Below are 15,992 nucleotides of genomic sequence, written 5' to 3'. Positions count from 1 at the left end.
CAAACAACGTGCCAGATAGATGATTACCTAGTGCCTTGTGGCGTGTTACTAGCCCCATCAACCCCTCGAGTGCCTTCAGAGGTACATGCTTACAGCACTTGCCCCAACATACTAAGGCTACATGGGCGATCTTTGGTCAGTGGTGAGTCTAGTGAATGTCGGTTTTTGGTGATTGGAAGATGAGTGGTGAGTGCTGAGTAAGGAGTGTTTGGTGGTGTCAGATGTCAGATGATTAGCACAGTTCGCTATGTATGGTGTTCGAAATAAGTTCAACATACGTACATGAATATACGTAAAGCAAGTTGTGAGTGCCTATAAGTTATGACTGCCAGGTGAGTGGTGTGTGGTAAATGTGCCAGGCAATGAAACAAACCAGATACTTTATTTTGTACTTTAAATGTTTATTTTACACCAACCCGAACATTCACGAATAACATTATCAATTTACAGTACAGTTTTGTTCATTCATAAACCAAATCGGACACATCAAGCATTATAAATCGAGTCTACAATTAATAGTGTACTGTATGTCCATTTTTATAGGGAAATGATGCTTTGAATATGGCGTGGAGGCTAAAACAATTTTTTAAATTAACTCCACCAACCAATTGAGCTCTGTTTCTGGATCCTCTTTGTAATGCACACGCAACCAGATTATGCATGAGTCGGGAGCGTGAACACAACGCAGAACATCACACGGCCCCAGGTAATATTTGCCTGGTAGAGCATTATCAGATCCGGTACACTTGAGATTACATTATTTGGAAATCGAGCCGATAATTAGCTAATTATGGATTTGTAATTAGTCGTACCATACTACATATGCAATATTGTTTAACATTATGTCTTCACAAAGGGAGAACATTTTTAACTTACTATGAAAATGGCAGTTCTATTATGGATCTTTACTTTAAAAAGATTTTTTCAATTTGTATATTTAGCACTGGCGGTACAGTATGCATGCTGGTATGACAAAATGTATTTCTTGTCAAATTAGAAAGCTTATTGTTTAACGTCTAATATAAATGGCACATTGTTACAGTGTCATTAACACTGGTAATGTCTGGCATGGCCACACAAACTCACTGCATCAAACCACCCATCCTATGCTCACGTGCCCAGTCCCACATTAAAAAAGGCAATACCCGTAACAAGAAACTGTGATTCTAGTATTAGCGATAGCATTGATGTAAAGAGCATGATACTTTAAGCCTGCGGCTTCTTGAATGCAGCAATTGTGGCATTGACTCCGCTGTTGACGCTCTGCTCTCCCTCGGCGATCTTAGGAGCTTCACGGTACAAGCTCATGACCTGCGGAAGGAACGGGGGGGTGGTGTTTGAACGTCATTGCCTATAGATAAACGAACATGATAGCAATCATACCTGGCCGATACCAGCCACACCGATGACTCATGCAAATCCCACCTTTGTATTGTGATCGATAAAGAAAAGGACATCACACCTTGCCATCACTTATACTAGTGCACAGTCAACACTTGAGCGCCAAGGTTCACGAGTCTTATCACCATCTTGTGGTTTTCACATTTGGTTTCTGACCACTGAATTCCACTTTCAACACCTGCCTTGGTAACATGTTCATTTCAATCCTCCACATATGCCCCATCCATAAAACGTTTCCCTGATTAATTACAAGGTTCAAGGTTAAGTGACACCTACATAGCTATTTACAACAATATCAACATTAACAATGATAATGACACTTATAAGAGCAATAACAATAATCACATTGACAGTGACGTGTTATTGAAAATGCTTTTTACTGTAACATTTGTATGATAATGACAATGGCATTGCTACAGTAAGAGCATCAATATTGACATTGACAGCGCGATCATGGTAAGAACGTTGACATTAACAGCATTGGCACTCACGTTGCTGATCCAGCTGTTGTAGGCTGACACACGGGTGAACACGGTGGGCTTGCGGATTGTGTTGCAGCCCAGAGATGAGACGTAGCTGGTGATTCCCTGCACCACCCAGGCATTGTCTGACTGCTGGCAGTTCAGTGGGCCACCTCCATCACCCTGTGATGCATAGAAGAGGATAGATATGCATCCACGTTAACTGGGTAAAGCATGCACGGGATATGGTGGCGGGTGCTGGTAAGGGTAAGTACAGGAGCTTGCAAACTTTTCAAATACACTTTATGACCGTGTTGCTAAGTAACGGAGTAAAATCACACAACCCTAAGGCCTGATTCAATATGCACCCTGTTTGGTCTGGCATTAATTTAGTCAATATTTGTATTCCTTCTGTTATTTATTGATTGAATGTAGTCATGCAAAAACTTAGTCTGAAGAATTTTAGTCAAATTTAAGTGTCACCGGATTTCATTTGGTCAATCTGTTAGTCTAGGCGACTAAAGCAGTCACACAATTTGTCCAGTCTGAGTTATTAATTATTGGGGTTGGATGTGCGCCGTCCCCCTCCGCTTCCCCAACATTACCAGGTCAACCAATCAGTGATCTTAGTGGTCACAGTCATCACCATGCTTGGTGATTGTTGTCCACTCATAGTCACTGTTGACTAAATTCAGATTTAAAATAAACATTGTGTTGATAACTATTCTCATTAGTAATTTCGTTAAATAATTGAGGCGGGTTGGCTCGCGTTGAACTCCATACGCACAGAGCACGCAGAGCGGGTGCTGCCCCCTGCACAGATCACGCTGCTCCTCAGGCTGCTCCCCCACCAGCTGGGCTGGCTGCACGTCGCGTAGTCCACCACGGGCAGGCTGGCCTGCTGCAGCGCGCTGGGGAAGGGGCCGCTGGCTGCTCACGCGCACAGACAATGTGGAAACGGAGAGCATTGGTGAAAGCATCGGGGTTGTGTGGCGTTCACAGGTGCTCCCCAAGCGAACCATTGGTGTCTCTATGTTCAATGTGCCAACGGCACATAGCATCACAGCCCACCTACTCGCAGGCTATTGACTCTATACAGAGTTGTGTTCATTTTGACGACAGAAAGATGAAGGGCTGAGTCAACCCTCTACTGTGATTTGTGACAGTTTCTCAGCCAGAATCATCTCGTAAAACTGGAGGGGCAATTGACGCATTGGGCTTAAATCACTTCCCATAACTGTGGCACCGATGGACACTGGGTGAACGGTACTCACTGTCGAGAGAACCCCATCCCGTGACGTAGCACGGGTAGTTGTTGGGCAGGATCTGGTTGGCGGTGGGCAGGCAGGCGAGGCGCACCTTGCTTGTGAGAGTCACGGGCGATGCAATCTTGAACATGGCGATGTCGTACCTGTGGGGGATCGAGATGGGCAGCGTGATGCAAGGCTCAACACCAGTAACGGACTGGGACAAAAAAATCGGCCCAGGCATTAGTAAACAAACCTGCCCAAATTATGGCTATTGACAATCATTTTTTTTAATGGGCTGTGGGACAAACTATATACGAGTAGCTAGATGTGCGATGTGACGTATTCATGTGATTTTGCCGTGCAATTTCATTGGCCCATTTGGGCAGATACAAAAAACAAATGGACTGGTGAAGAATAATCTTTTTGGCTGCCAAATATAGGATTTAATGCCAACTAAGCAATGGAGCTTAGACATTAGAGGTATGAACATTTTTTTATTTTTACTCCGATCACATTTGCTATTTTTCCACACAAACCGGCTCACCTGCCCTCGGAATGGACCGGCCCACTGTGCATTTGCCCGGAATGCTGCCCTATGGCTAGTCTGGGCCTAATCCACATCCAACATACCCCATGCAATAGGGGTTCAGCGCTTTGCAGATAACTCTCCCCTAACCGTGGTGATGTGGGGGACCAATATCGCAGATGATATTATCTGCTATTTTACTCCTATTATTTATAGGAATAAAATTGCAGATAATCATGTATAATTGGAAGAATAGGGCCACGGATAATAGGAGTTTTTGCAGACCCTACAGTTCCTGTCTGTATGTCTCTGTATGCATGTCTGTTTCTCTACTTATAGTGTTTATATTTTGTCTGTTTGTCTAAATGACACTTTATGTTTGTATTTTGTCTCTCCATGGCAATTCTGTCACGGTGTCACAAAAACCAGTGTGCCTGTTTGCGTTCTCACCCATTTGCTGGGATGCTGGGATTCCAGTAGGTATGCCAGACGGCCAGGCTCAATGGAGGGGTGATCTCCCCCGGCTCGGTTGTGGACACACTGTGCTTTCCCAACACCACCCTGTAGCTGTAGCCATTCCTGCACGTTGTGGTGGATGTGGGGAGATAACAGAGCAATGGGTGGTCTTAATCACTTAAATCTGTAAACATTTCAGTGAGGAAGTACTAAATAGAAATATTGCGATTTACTGCCACGTGGCATCGTGTGAAGGTAATTGATAGATGCCGCCTCCTTGTTGCCAAGATCGACTGCTCCATCCTTGGTGGCCACAATGTGGTACAGGAAAATACTGTACAGTACCTGGGCCACGGTGCAGTTGCACTGCCTGCACACATACTCGCGACTCCATTGGTGCCATGACTCACGTGAAGCAGCTCGCAGAGGTGAGCACCCATTGACGAGCAATGAGGGTTCCTCCACAGTAGTTGACCCATCTTCCTCCAGAGTACCTCTGCACGAGCGCCTGCAATGCAATCACAGCGAGATTGGTGGCGGTTACTGTTATTTGTCCAGGACTCCAATTACTATATCGAATAATACAGTCCTAACTTAGCCCTTGAGTCAATGCACAATGCTGATTAGAGCTGATTGCGAAGGGGTGTAATCCAGGACTGGTTCAGATATCACTCGCCACAGTTGCTGGAAATATAACCCATGTAGCCCGGTTCGTAGTGCAGTACGTAAACCACTGTGCCTCCGCTCTCCCAAAGTACAATTTAATGAAATCTGTGTTGTCCTGGTGTGTTCTGGGACTGTTTTGCTGTTGTTTTACTGCCTTTCCCAAGCATGGGAATTGAAGTACAAATGCAATATGAACTTCGAAACTTTATTAAAAATAATATTTATGTTTGAGGGACCCGACAGTGATGTGAAGGTATATTCCTCTCCTGGTATGCGGGAGGTCAGGGGTTCAAACCCAACCCTCACACTTGTACATTTGGAGTATGCATGTTCTCCCTGTGGTCGTGTGGATTTTATCCCTGGGTGCTCATGGTTATCCCTCCATATTTAAAAACTTACATCAATATTATTTTGCTGATATAAATTTTCGCATGATGGGCCACTTTGGTGAGCTATCATTTGTGGTCAGGACGTATCTAAAAAAGAAATAGTTCAGTGGGCTTTATCTGGTAAGATAAAACATATATTTTCGTTTAATTTATATATATTTTTTAAGTGATTTGTTTATCTTTCCTATACTTTGCACTCTTGTTGTGTTTTTGCGTTGTGTGTTGTTGTAACGTTCTGACCTGCCCCTACTGGACATCTGTGAAAAAGAGCTTCAAAGCGAATCGGATTTCTCCAATATAAAAACATTCTGATTCACATTCGGAATACAGTGACTGATTCAATGTCATTGGGAAGAGTGGAAGATCTGAAATTTTGATGTTGCATACATGCAGCCTTTTTATCAATGTACTGCTGGATGAGGGCCTCCACGTGGCATGTACAACAATAGATGCTGCTGCACTAAGATCGACTGACAATGCATCGTGTGGCTGTGATGGCTGTTATTCAGCCTCTGCCGTTACCTGCCAAGGCCAGGAGTTGGCGCGAGCCTCCACGCCGTTCACCACGCGGATCTGGGGATACGCTGCGATCCCACAGCTCTGAGCCGACACCTCAGCTGTGAGGAACAAAAGCACACACACGCATAAATGTTCTCAGGGGTGCAGCTCTGGGGTATGCAGCGTATGCGTCCCATATGGGCCCAGTCGGTCACAAGGAGTCCCGAATAAACAGACGAACAAGTATAACATGTTAAGAACAATTTTTTTAAATCTTTTTTACAAGCGGTCTACCATGGACCGAGCCCGATTCACGCTATCGTATCAATGGAGCATTCAGATTCGCGATCCACCACCTTTGAGGAAATCCTAGAGACCTATACCGATGGGCCGGCATGAAAGCAAGACTCATAACGCATGATAATTTCATTGTGAGTATTGTACCTTTACGTTTATTAATACTTTAACTGTGAGACTGTCTTCCTCTAAAACCCAATACACGGTGCAACTGAAATCATATCGAAACAGTGATAGCCTGCGTATTATTGCATACGGGTTAAAAACATCAGTAGCTGTTTCAGTGAGAGTCGGGAGAAAAGAGGGGGGTGTCCACCAGTCAATGAATGCGGACTGAAATAAAAGCGGAAGTGCCATACGAGCATCTTCTAGAACTAAGTCTAGTTCCTGAAGTAGCTCGAACGGTCGCTCCACTAAATGAAATGCGTGCATTGCAATCACTCAGCAGCTCAATGTGTCAGCAAGAGCAACACTCACCAGCAACCAGCAGAGCAGCACAGACGAGAAAGGCGAGCATGGTTGATCGATGACTTGGAGCTTCTTGAATGCTTGTAGTTTCTTGATCACTGCCGTGTCTCACTGCTGGGACCTCTTCGCTTTTATACAGAATCTGTTGCCCATGTGAGTCCTCCAGGGGCAAACAGAATAGGGAAGTCCAACTCTCAACCAAAACAGCATGCAAATATCAAATTATTTACGTTTCAAATTAAGGCGTGCCATCGTGTCTGATATTTAGGTGGGTGTCAGCAGGAGAGAAGTGGTGGAATTTAAAGTATTTTTAGGCGTATTAAACTTTTATAAATGATGCAGCATGTGCAAAAAGTTATATTTTTATGCAAAACACACGCTATGGGAGGATCGGAAGCTCTTATCCTGGTTGGTAGTTTTATAGGCAGATACCCCACACCACAGTATGGGGAATATCCATCACTGGCTTAGGCCCGCCAGGAGAAGTGAACACTGCCAAACACTGGTTGAACAGGGAGACACTTTTGTTTGGCTTTTAGTGATTTGAAATGTAATGCATTCATTTATTTTCCTTATTTTAAGCCCATTTTTTACATTATTAACCTTACTCTTTGGTTCTTTCGGTAAAGTCACGTAGGTAGGAAAGAAATATATATCACGACGTTTCGATCACAACACCAGCGATCGTCCTCATGTGGAAAAAAATATCCAGCACTACAACTGTTGAACCAAGTAGAACACAGTGAGAGAGCTTCTACAACAAGAGGTTATATATGTTGGCCAAGGGCAAGCAGGCGGGGTCCGAGCTGGGAAGCAGTCCCATCCCCGCACGCAAGCACATCAGTTGTGTTAATGGGGAGATTAGGGAGAGAGATTAGGGAGAGAGATAAGCATGTCAAAGTAAATGAGCTTCCATCGCCGCATAAGAGAACCACCGCAACGGTGGTCGCGCCAGTGAAACACACAACCCACCACACAGCCAGAACCATCGATACATCGAGGCTAAGCGCGCAAATGTGGCCATGTTAGTGAGACAACAGCCCATTAATGCAGAGGCACCCAAAAGGCCAATGCAACTCAGAGAGTCGGAGATAACAGCCAAACGGCAGGAAGGATGGAAGCACCGCAGCAAGTTACGACTTTACTTGGTTAATAACGTCCTTCCAATGATTGCTCAGCTTATACCAATCATCTCGGTTGAAATTGTCTCCGTGTTTATAAATCTGGATGGCTTCATAGACGAATCTTTGATAGTAGCCCGAAGGTTTGCAGAGTACCTTGGTCTCGGAAAAAACAATATCGTGCGAGCCCACAGAGTTATAACAATTATCAGCCAAGGTAGAGTTATTGGTTCTGTCGTGTTTCAAATCTGCCTTGTGTTCGTGAACACAGTCCGAGACATGTCGTTTCGTTTCCCCAAAGTAACGGCTGCTGCAGACACAACCTAGTTTGTAGACACCAGGGTATCGCATGTCATGAATGACATCCTTCACAGATGGAATCAAATCACGGATTTTGTGTACTGTATTGAATCGGACCTGGATCTTGTGTTTGTTTAAGATTTTGGAAATATTTTTGGTAACACCTGCTATGTATGGCAAGGTGATGGTTTTGATTGGGTCCTGAGATGGTTGTCTCCCCGTGGTTGGGGATTCAGCTTTGCGGATTTTGGGGTCTGAGTATCCATTCATCTTGAGGGCTTGGTGTACGTGCTCCAGTTCACTGGCTAGGTGGCGCTGGTCGGAGATGCAGTGGACCCTATGGTGTAGTGTTTTGATGAGGGAATTCTTCTGGGCCGGATGGTGGTGGGAATCAGGCTTTAGATAGGAATCCGTGTGGGTTGCCTTCCTGTAGACAGAATGTCCCAACAAGCCATCAGGCCTCTTCTCGATCAAAACATCCAGGAATGGTAGCATGCCATCATTTTCCACTTCCATTGTGAATTTGATGGAAGGGTGTATGGAATTGATGTGGTTGAAAAATTGGTTCAGTGCTGGTTGGCCATGTGGCCAGATTACGAAAGTGTCATCTACGTATCTCTTCCACAGGGAAGAACGGAGGGTGGATGTCAGGATGGTATCTGTTTCAAATTTCTCCGTGAAAACATTCGCTACCACTGGTGATAAGAGACAACCCATAGGGGTACCTTCATTTTGTTTGTAGAATGTACCATTCCAGGTGAAGTAAGTGTTGGTAAGGCAGTGCCTCACCAAAGTTGGTACATCAGGATTCAGTCCCTCTTGGACCAAGTCTTCAATGATTGCTATTGTGTCAGGTAGGGTTACCTTGGTGAACAGAGAGATTACAAAAAAACTAGCAAGCAAATCATCTAGAGACAGTGAAATGTCCTTGATTAGAGAAACCAAGTGAGCTGAGTTAAATACTGGTCTTGCCCGTGAATGGAAGCAGGGTCTCAGACAGAAATTGTGCCAGTTTGTAGATAGGTGAGTTGTTGGTGGATACGATAGGACGGAGTGGAGTACCTTATTTATGGATTTTTGGAAGGCCATAATTCTTGATGGTCTAGCAAGCCCAAGGTTTTAGAGAGAGCTGCTTGGTCGGTTCGATTAAAGAAGTCGGATTAGTGATGATATTGCTTTTTTTGTAGCCAGACGGTTGGTAGGATTTTCGTTGATTTTGGTATAACTGACATATCATTAAGAAGGTCCTGGATGTTGTTGTTGTATGTGGTTTTATCCATGATGACTTTGGCATTGCCCTTTTCGGCTGAGAAGATGACAATGTCATCTCTCTTTTTCAATTGAGCAAGCTCAGAGCGCTCGTCCCTGCTGATGTTACTAATGGATTTCTTAGTGTTTTTGAGGATGGCGGCGATTTAAGATCTTGCCACGTCTGCTGGGATGTGTCCCAAACCTTTGAGGGCTACGTCATCCTGGGCAATGATATCATCCACTGGGATGTATTTGGGGGTGACTGCAAAATTCAGCCCTCTAGCTAGTACCGATTTTAGGCCATCAGAAATTGGGCTGTTACTCTGATTGATAACAATCTTTTTAACATCTAACCTTTTCACGTGTGGATCTGGCTTCTTTTTTGACAGGATGTTGAATTTAGCAATCAGGTTAACTTTACATTTGGTTGACATTGTCGCGGCAGAAGAAACAGTCAGGTTATCTACAAGGTCCCAAGCAGATGTGGACATTTTATCTCTTAATGCTAAGTGAGAAGATGGGTATAAGCTGAGCAATCATTGGAAAGACGTTATTAACCAAGTAAAGTTGTAACTTGCTATGGTGCTTCCATCCTTCCTGCCGTTTGGCTGTTATCTCGAACTCTCTGATTTGCATTGCCCTTTTGGGTGCCTCTGCATTAAGGGGCTGGGGTCTCACAAACATGGCCACCTCTGCTCCCTTAGCTTCGATGTATCGATGGTTTTGGCTGTGTGATGGGCTGTGTGTCTCACTGGCGCGACCACCGTTGCGGTGGTTCTCTTGCGTTGACGCGCTTGCCTCTCACAGCGCAGTTGGCAGCGCCGCAGCTTGTGTTACACATAGACATGCCATTATCTTGCTAATCTCCCTAATCCCTCTGCCTAATCTCTCCCATCAACATAGTGCTTGTCTCCCATTAACACTGCTGCTGTGCGCATATGCGGCAATAGTACTCCTATGCGGCGACAGAAGCTCATTTACTTTGACATGCTAATCTCTCTCCATAATCTCTTTCTTCCTAATCTCCCCCATTAACACAACTGATGTGCTTACTTGCAGGGATGGGACTCCTTTCCAGCTCGGACCCCGCCTGCTTGCCCTTGGCTAAAAGTTATAACTTCTTGTTGTAGAAACTCTCTCGCTGTGTTCTTCCTGGCTCAGCAGTTCTACTGCTGGATTATTTTTAATGTCTGAGGACGATCGCTTGTGTTGCGATCGAAACGTCCTGATGAATAATTTATTCTTTATTTTTCTACATACGTGACTTTACTGAAAGAACCAAAGAGTATGGATTCCTGAAGTCAAGAAAGCTTCAAATCAAGATTCTTGACCTTTTTTTGTTAATTTTGATAGTTACAACATTTTATCATAAAGTGTTATGTCTATGACAACATAGAAGATTAATTCATCAGCCTAAATGTTGTGTTTGGGATATACCTGTTTGCCTTTTAAGCTGGACGCAGTGGCACATGCCTGTGATCCGGCATTTTATAGTCGAATGTTGGTGGACCATGTAGATATATGAGAATCTTCCACACGTGATCTGATACAAAGTGGCCAGAAGATATCAGTACGGCAACTTTATTCTAGAGTCCATTAGTGCAGATCATCCAGTGTTTTCCCGGACCCGGGGCTCGGGGCTCATGTGTGGGGTCTGGGTCCTGGTTGCGTCGCTGCTCGTCGTCATCTCTCTGTCGTCTTGCCACGTGGAAGAACTCCTGTGTGGTTTCCATCGCCGTCATCGTCACGCCGCCAGCCAGCGGCGTAGCCGAGTGAGGGCGATGGGACCACACCAAGTGATCGGCTGTGTGTAACCAGTAGAGACGTTAATACCTAGTGTTGTACTTAGTGTAAGGAAGAATAAGCGTTGGCCTGTGTTGTGCCCAATGTGAGTAATAAAGAAGAAGTACCCTCTACACGACATGTCGCGGAAGTCGCTCATTAGACTTGCATTGCACATGCAGTCACTGTGTTACTGTGTGGGCGCCACAGTACTGTACCACTTTGTTTCAAAGCCTCTACATGATTCGAAAAAAAGTCTCGGTTTTTATATTGTTGATGGTGCGTTTGTGTGTGTGTGTGCGCGTGAGTGGGTGCTGTTGCTAGGGACGGTAACTAACTCTGAGAGGGCACGACCAGAACGGGTTGTCCCTCAGTTTAGAAAATATTCCCTGCCGCCAGCAAGGCGTGCACAGGGTGTTCACGCCGATGAACCGTCTCCCTGGGCCGTGCGAAGGCCGCGTGACCTCGAGTGGACAGAGGATTAGGGGTTGTGTGTTGGCAAGGGGCGATCTTCAGGTTGTCAACAAATGCCTGGAGAAGATTCTAGGCATGTGTTGACAATGATGGAGAACAAGTGGAGACTCTTTGACTTATTTAATGTATTAACATACATTTGTTATCATGTTACAGTGCATTATCCGTTCTTTTTACATTAATAACGATAGTCCCTTATAAGTGTTAACATTTATTTGAAGCACCCTGTAGAGTGGGACCCCAGCGGTCGCTCACCACTAGGGGGCGGTGACGGTACCTTGACGCTTGTGCCTTGAGGCACCTCAAGGGTGCACCTTGAGGCGACATACGCGCACGGATACACCCATATACATGTAGAGATATCCTCCACCTACGTAGAGACACACTCATATGTAAACTGGTGATCACATGGGCGTCTCAGGCTCAACGAAGCGGGGTGTCGAATATGAATCCCTGTGTGAGGTCGTTAGGTGTGGAGTGGTTGCCCAGCTGAGGTGTGCGATGACGAACCTGTGGCGCACACGCATGTGCACTTAGAGTAGGGGGGCAAGTACCCCACCCCAGGAGGGCCTCACTTTGGGGAAGGACTGTTCTATACAGGGGATGAGGAACCTGAGGACGAGATGGAGACCTGCTGGGGGCAGGCCGGTTGAGGCCGCAACCAGGCCGGGCGGAGTGGTAGGGGGCCGCGCAATGCGCCCCCGACGGAGTTTGCGAGCACACGAGGGCCTGACAGAGGCAGGGGGCTACTCTGGAACAGCACTCGCCGCGCCGGGAAGACCTCGGGTGGCGCCGGCAAGACCTCGGGTGGCGCCGGCCCACCAATTCCCCCACCCTGCTCGCGTAGATGTCGCGTCGGGTGACATCACATGGGGCTTGGGTCGTACAGAATTTGTCAAAAGATACAGCGGCGTTTGCATTCGAAGCAGCAGGATATTAAATGGTTGAACAAATAATGTAGGAAGAATAAGACACAGGCACATGCCCTCCTTTGTATTTGCTTAAGATGTGCGTGGTTTCACAGTTTGTCAAATAGAATGACATTTGCAAGAGAGCATTGCACCTGCACACATTTATTTTTTACTGATATTTAAGATTGTGACCACATAATGGGCACCTTTAAAGTCACCTAAAATTGTGGTAATGTAATCCCTATTCAATAACAAAAATATGTATAGAGTTTTAAAAAGCCACTGCCAATTTTTGTCTTGTTATGGACTTACTATGGAGGGACAAATATTAAATTTCAAAATATCACATTGTGAAATGGCTTATGATATGTTTACGTCATTTAAAGGTTGCTTATTTTTACAAACTGCCAGAGTGACGGTAATATTCGTGGAGTGCAGTGTGAGGGAAGGACCATCTGTGAACAATGACCAAGATCCCCCGTATAGCCTTAATACACTTTTGGAGAAAGCGCTGTAAGTGAGCACCTATTAAGATCAGCGCCAGCACACGCCCGGACGCCTTTGTCTCCCAAGTGAGAAATTTACACATCGCACAAAGTACTCATTTGAGGCTGAGTCTACCTCGGGAAGGTCCAGGACCAGTTCAAATAATCGTGACTGGTGTTGGCAATGATTATTTTTGTAATCCACAATGCGGTGGATAAACTTAAGCCATTTACGCACTCGAGATTATTTACCAGTACATCAATGCACATATATACATAACATAGGTGGAGCAACACATTCTTCCTGTTATATCCAATATTACAGATTGAAGAGTGGACATTTTATTGCAATATCAATGCTCATCTCAATTTTCTCTGGTGTTCGCCCCCCCCTCCCCCAGCTGCACAAAATCCCGAGTCCCATTAAACATTCTGCAAGAGTCTGATTGTCTTACTGTGGATGCCACAATAACCTAGAACTCGTTTAGTCCATCTCTCCATACAAAAGCATAGGCTTGGTTAAAGTCTAAAAAACAAATGCAAAGCACCTATACAAATTTCCAGCTGTTCACTACGATCTGGCCAAGTGTAAGTAACAATGCGATGGCTACAACTGAGCCCTGCCAAAATACCCACACTGGGTTTTCCTCGTAAGTGAGCACATCCGTTTAGTTTATTCAGACGGGCAAGATGACTCCATGGCTCGCACGGTAACCACATTTCGAGTGCGAGTCAAGCACATCAAATCACAGAGCCTCTGCGACAGACGGTTCCCGACTGCAGGGCACGACTAATATCAACTACAATCATGAACGTTTGACATGTCAGGCAGGTATAAATTAAATAGGCAGATATAAATGCACGCCCGAACATACCAAAATCTCACACAAATGCTTCCTGCATGTAAATTATCCTTTGTATTGAAATAAATATATATATACCTCCAGCACAAGAAATGCTTTCATCCTTTATACATGGAACTTGAAACAAAATATAATATTTGCATTGCCTGAGGTAGTTTCCGATACAAATAGTCAATCTCAAATATGCGTGCGAACAGGTTCCATGCACGTTTATATTTTTATAGTTTGTATAATGCAGCTATAAAAATGCACGATGACCTACGGAGCTTTTTCCCCCCACAAATGTCCAGGAGAGGTAGGTCAGAAGTTACATAATGCAAGGCGGGGGGGGGGGGGGAGATCCTATTATCCTGCTTTATCCAATTACGTAATTTTATTTTCACACTAAAACTGGTTCGTGATGCCCTCTGGGGAGGGGGGGGTGATTATGAAGAGGAGGCGTCCCGCACAATGTGACGATAGTACCGTGGGTTTGCGCCACGTTTGAACAGATATTCCCCAATGGCTGTCCCACGGCGTGGATGGTTCTCTCCAGGTTCTCCCGTTTCCTCCCACAAATAGCCACCCACTATAGGAATTTACCAAATACCCCGATGTTAGCAGGACCCTCCTTAAAAAGAGTACTGAGACTCAGTGAGACTTCCTAAGGTAAAGTTTATTATTAAAGTTCCTGTAACACATTCAGGCAATATCACCTGCTATGTGATCAGTTATATTTATTTCAGCGATGAAACAATAATAGGTTTTACCTTTTTGGCATTAGCAGGTGTTAAGATGTTCAAACACCAAGTAGACACCTATTGCAAGGCATCAAGGCTGCATTAACCAAACGTACTTGTGGCAAAACATGCTCTTACAATATAGGCATTTTGTTTAAAACTGATCGGCCTACACCAGAGATGTCCTTCTGTATGGCCTTGTTTAACCAGTTTTAGACCACATATAGCCAACATGCGAAAAGTACAAATCGATCCTACACATTTATTTCAGCTTTATGTCTATCACTGGATGCAGGCCTCCTCATGCGGTGTCAGTCATGAGAAAGGTTTGAGCACGCAGTGTTTAGGAAATAGATGATGCAGCATTAAACTTGCGCATAGGCAGGAACATCAGCAAATAAAAATCAGGTGATTATATCACAAATACCTTGTGATCACACAAGGAAATGAAGGTTCCTAGTTAATTTGCATATGTGAAGACATTCGTTTAATATAAAGTAATTTGAGTAGTGCACGTTTTTTTATTTCTCCGTAGCAACCTTGGAAATGTATGTTTAGTGGAATTAAATTGTAGTTTGCATAGATATATATTTTTTAACAGCCCGTTGTTAATATGCTGCTGGATGAGGGCCTCGCCACGCCATGGCAGTCATTGAGGGTTTTTTTAACCACACTTTGCCGGTCTGTGGTAGCAAGTGTCATCATACTGGTGGGGAGCGGAGTCGCAGTGGTTACGGCACTGCACTATGAATCCCGTGACCTGAGTTTAATTCCCGGCCATAACAAACATCACTGACGAGTGATATTCAAACAGATACTGAGCACCAATAACACTGACAAGCATGGTGAAGCATGGTCAGTCAGACAATGAGTTGACAAAAGGACTGTTAGTATTATTCAATATATAAATCGGACTTGTGTACTCAAACCGTGCACTAACTGGCAAGAGTTAGGCAAGAGTTAGGCGCGAGTGCAAGTGAACAGTAGTCAATACACTGACAAATGAAAATAGTTGTGAGATGAAGAGTACATGCCGGAGGCACGCTTGTTTATGTGAACCAATACATTGTCAATAAACAAATAAGGAGGGTGTTTTTTTTAATAATCGAAGATATATGCATGTCTCTTAACAGATTCCAAAGTGAGCGAGGCATTGCCCTGGTGTTTTAGCACAACAGTATGTTGTCCAGATTTTTCTACGATATCACATACCCCTCAAATAAAATATGGTGGTACCCTTGCTTGCATGGCACAATCAGTCACTGTGTTACCCTTTGAGAAAATGACTACTTGTAACGATTAACTTTTTTTAAAATTTTACCAGGTAAAGCACACTGAGCAATATATCTCTTTTTCACAAGTGACCTGGCCACAAATGATAGCTGAACGAAGTTGCTTATGTGGAAATCTATAGCAGCCAAATACTTTAACCCCATGGATAAAAATCCAGGCGACCACGGGGAGAGCATGCAAACTCCAAATATACAGGCGTCAGGGTCTAGATCGAACTCAAGACCTCCTGTATACCGAGCGAGGTAGTTAACATCTGGCCACTGTGGCGAGTACTGTCCCACTTTGCTTAAAAGCCTACATATGCCTTCCAGCAATCTCAACACACGTTTTACACATCACACTATTCTCCTATGTAACATATGGAGCAATCAATTTCACAAT

At 44.5% G+C, this 15,992-nt stretch overlaps 1 protein-coding gene across 1 annotated transcript; it reads right to left on the bottom strand.

Moving 5' to 3' along the window:
- Positions 1 to 380: 380 nt before the first annotated feature.
- Positions 381 to 6,528, bottom strand: LOC144717799 (chymotrypsin-like elastase family member 2A). The gene is made up of 8 exons (XM_078593464.1): positions 6,422 to 6,528; positions 5,672 to 5,766; positions 4,505 to 4,602; positions 4,089 to 4,217; positions 3,137 to 3,273; positions 2,650 to 2,792; positions 1,893 to 2,045; positions 381 to 1,311 (listed from the first exon to the last, which is right to left on the bottom strand). Exons 1-8 carry the CDS (start codon positions 6,459 to 6,461, stop codon positions 1,207 to 1,209), a joined length of 900 nt encoding a protein of 299 aa, XP_078449590.1. The 5' UTR covers positions 6,462 to 6,528; the 3' UTR covers positions 381 to 1,206.
- Between the last annotated feature and the right edge of the window lie 9,464 nt (positions 6,529 to 15,992).

This window comes from Lampetra planeri, chromosome 4, assembly GCF_965212315.1.
Source record: "Lampetra planeri chromosome 4, kcLamPlan1.2.h2, whole genome shotgun sequence".
NCBI classification, from domain to species: domain Eukaryota; kingdom Metazoa; phylum Chordata; class Hyperoartia; order Petromyzontiformes; family Petromyzontidae; genus Lampetra; species Lampetra planeri.
The sequence above is the reverse complement of the archived record's forward strand: the minus strand, read 5'-3'. Positions and strand labels throughout refer to the sequence as shown.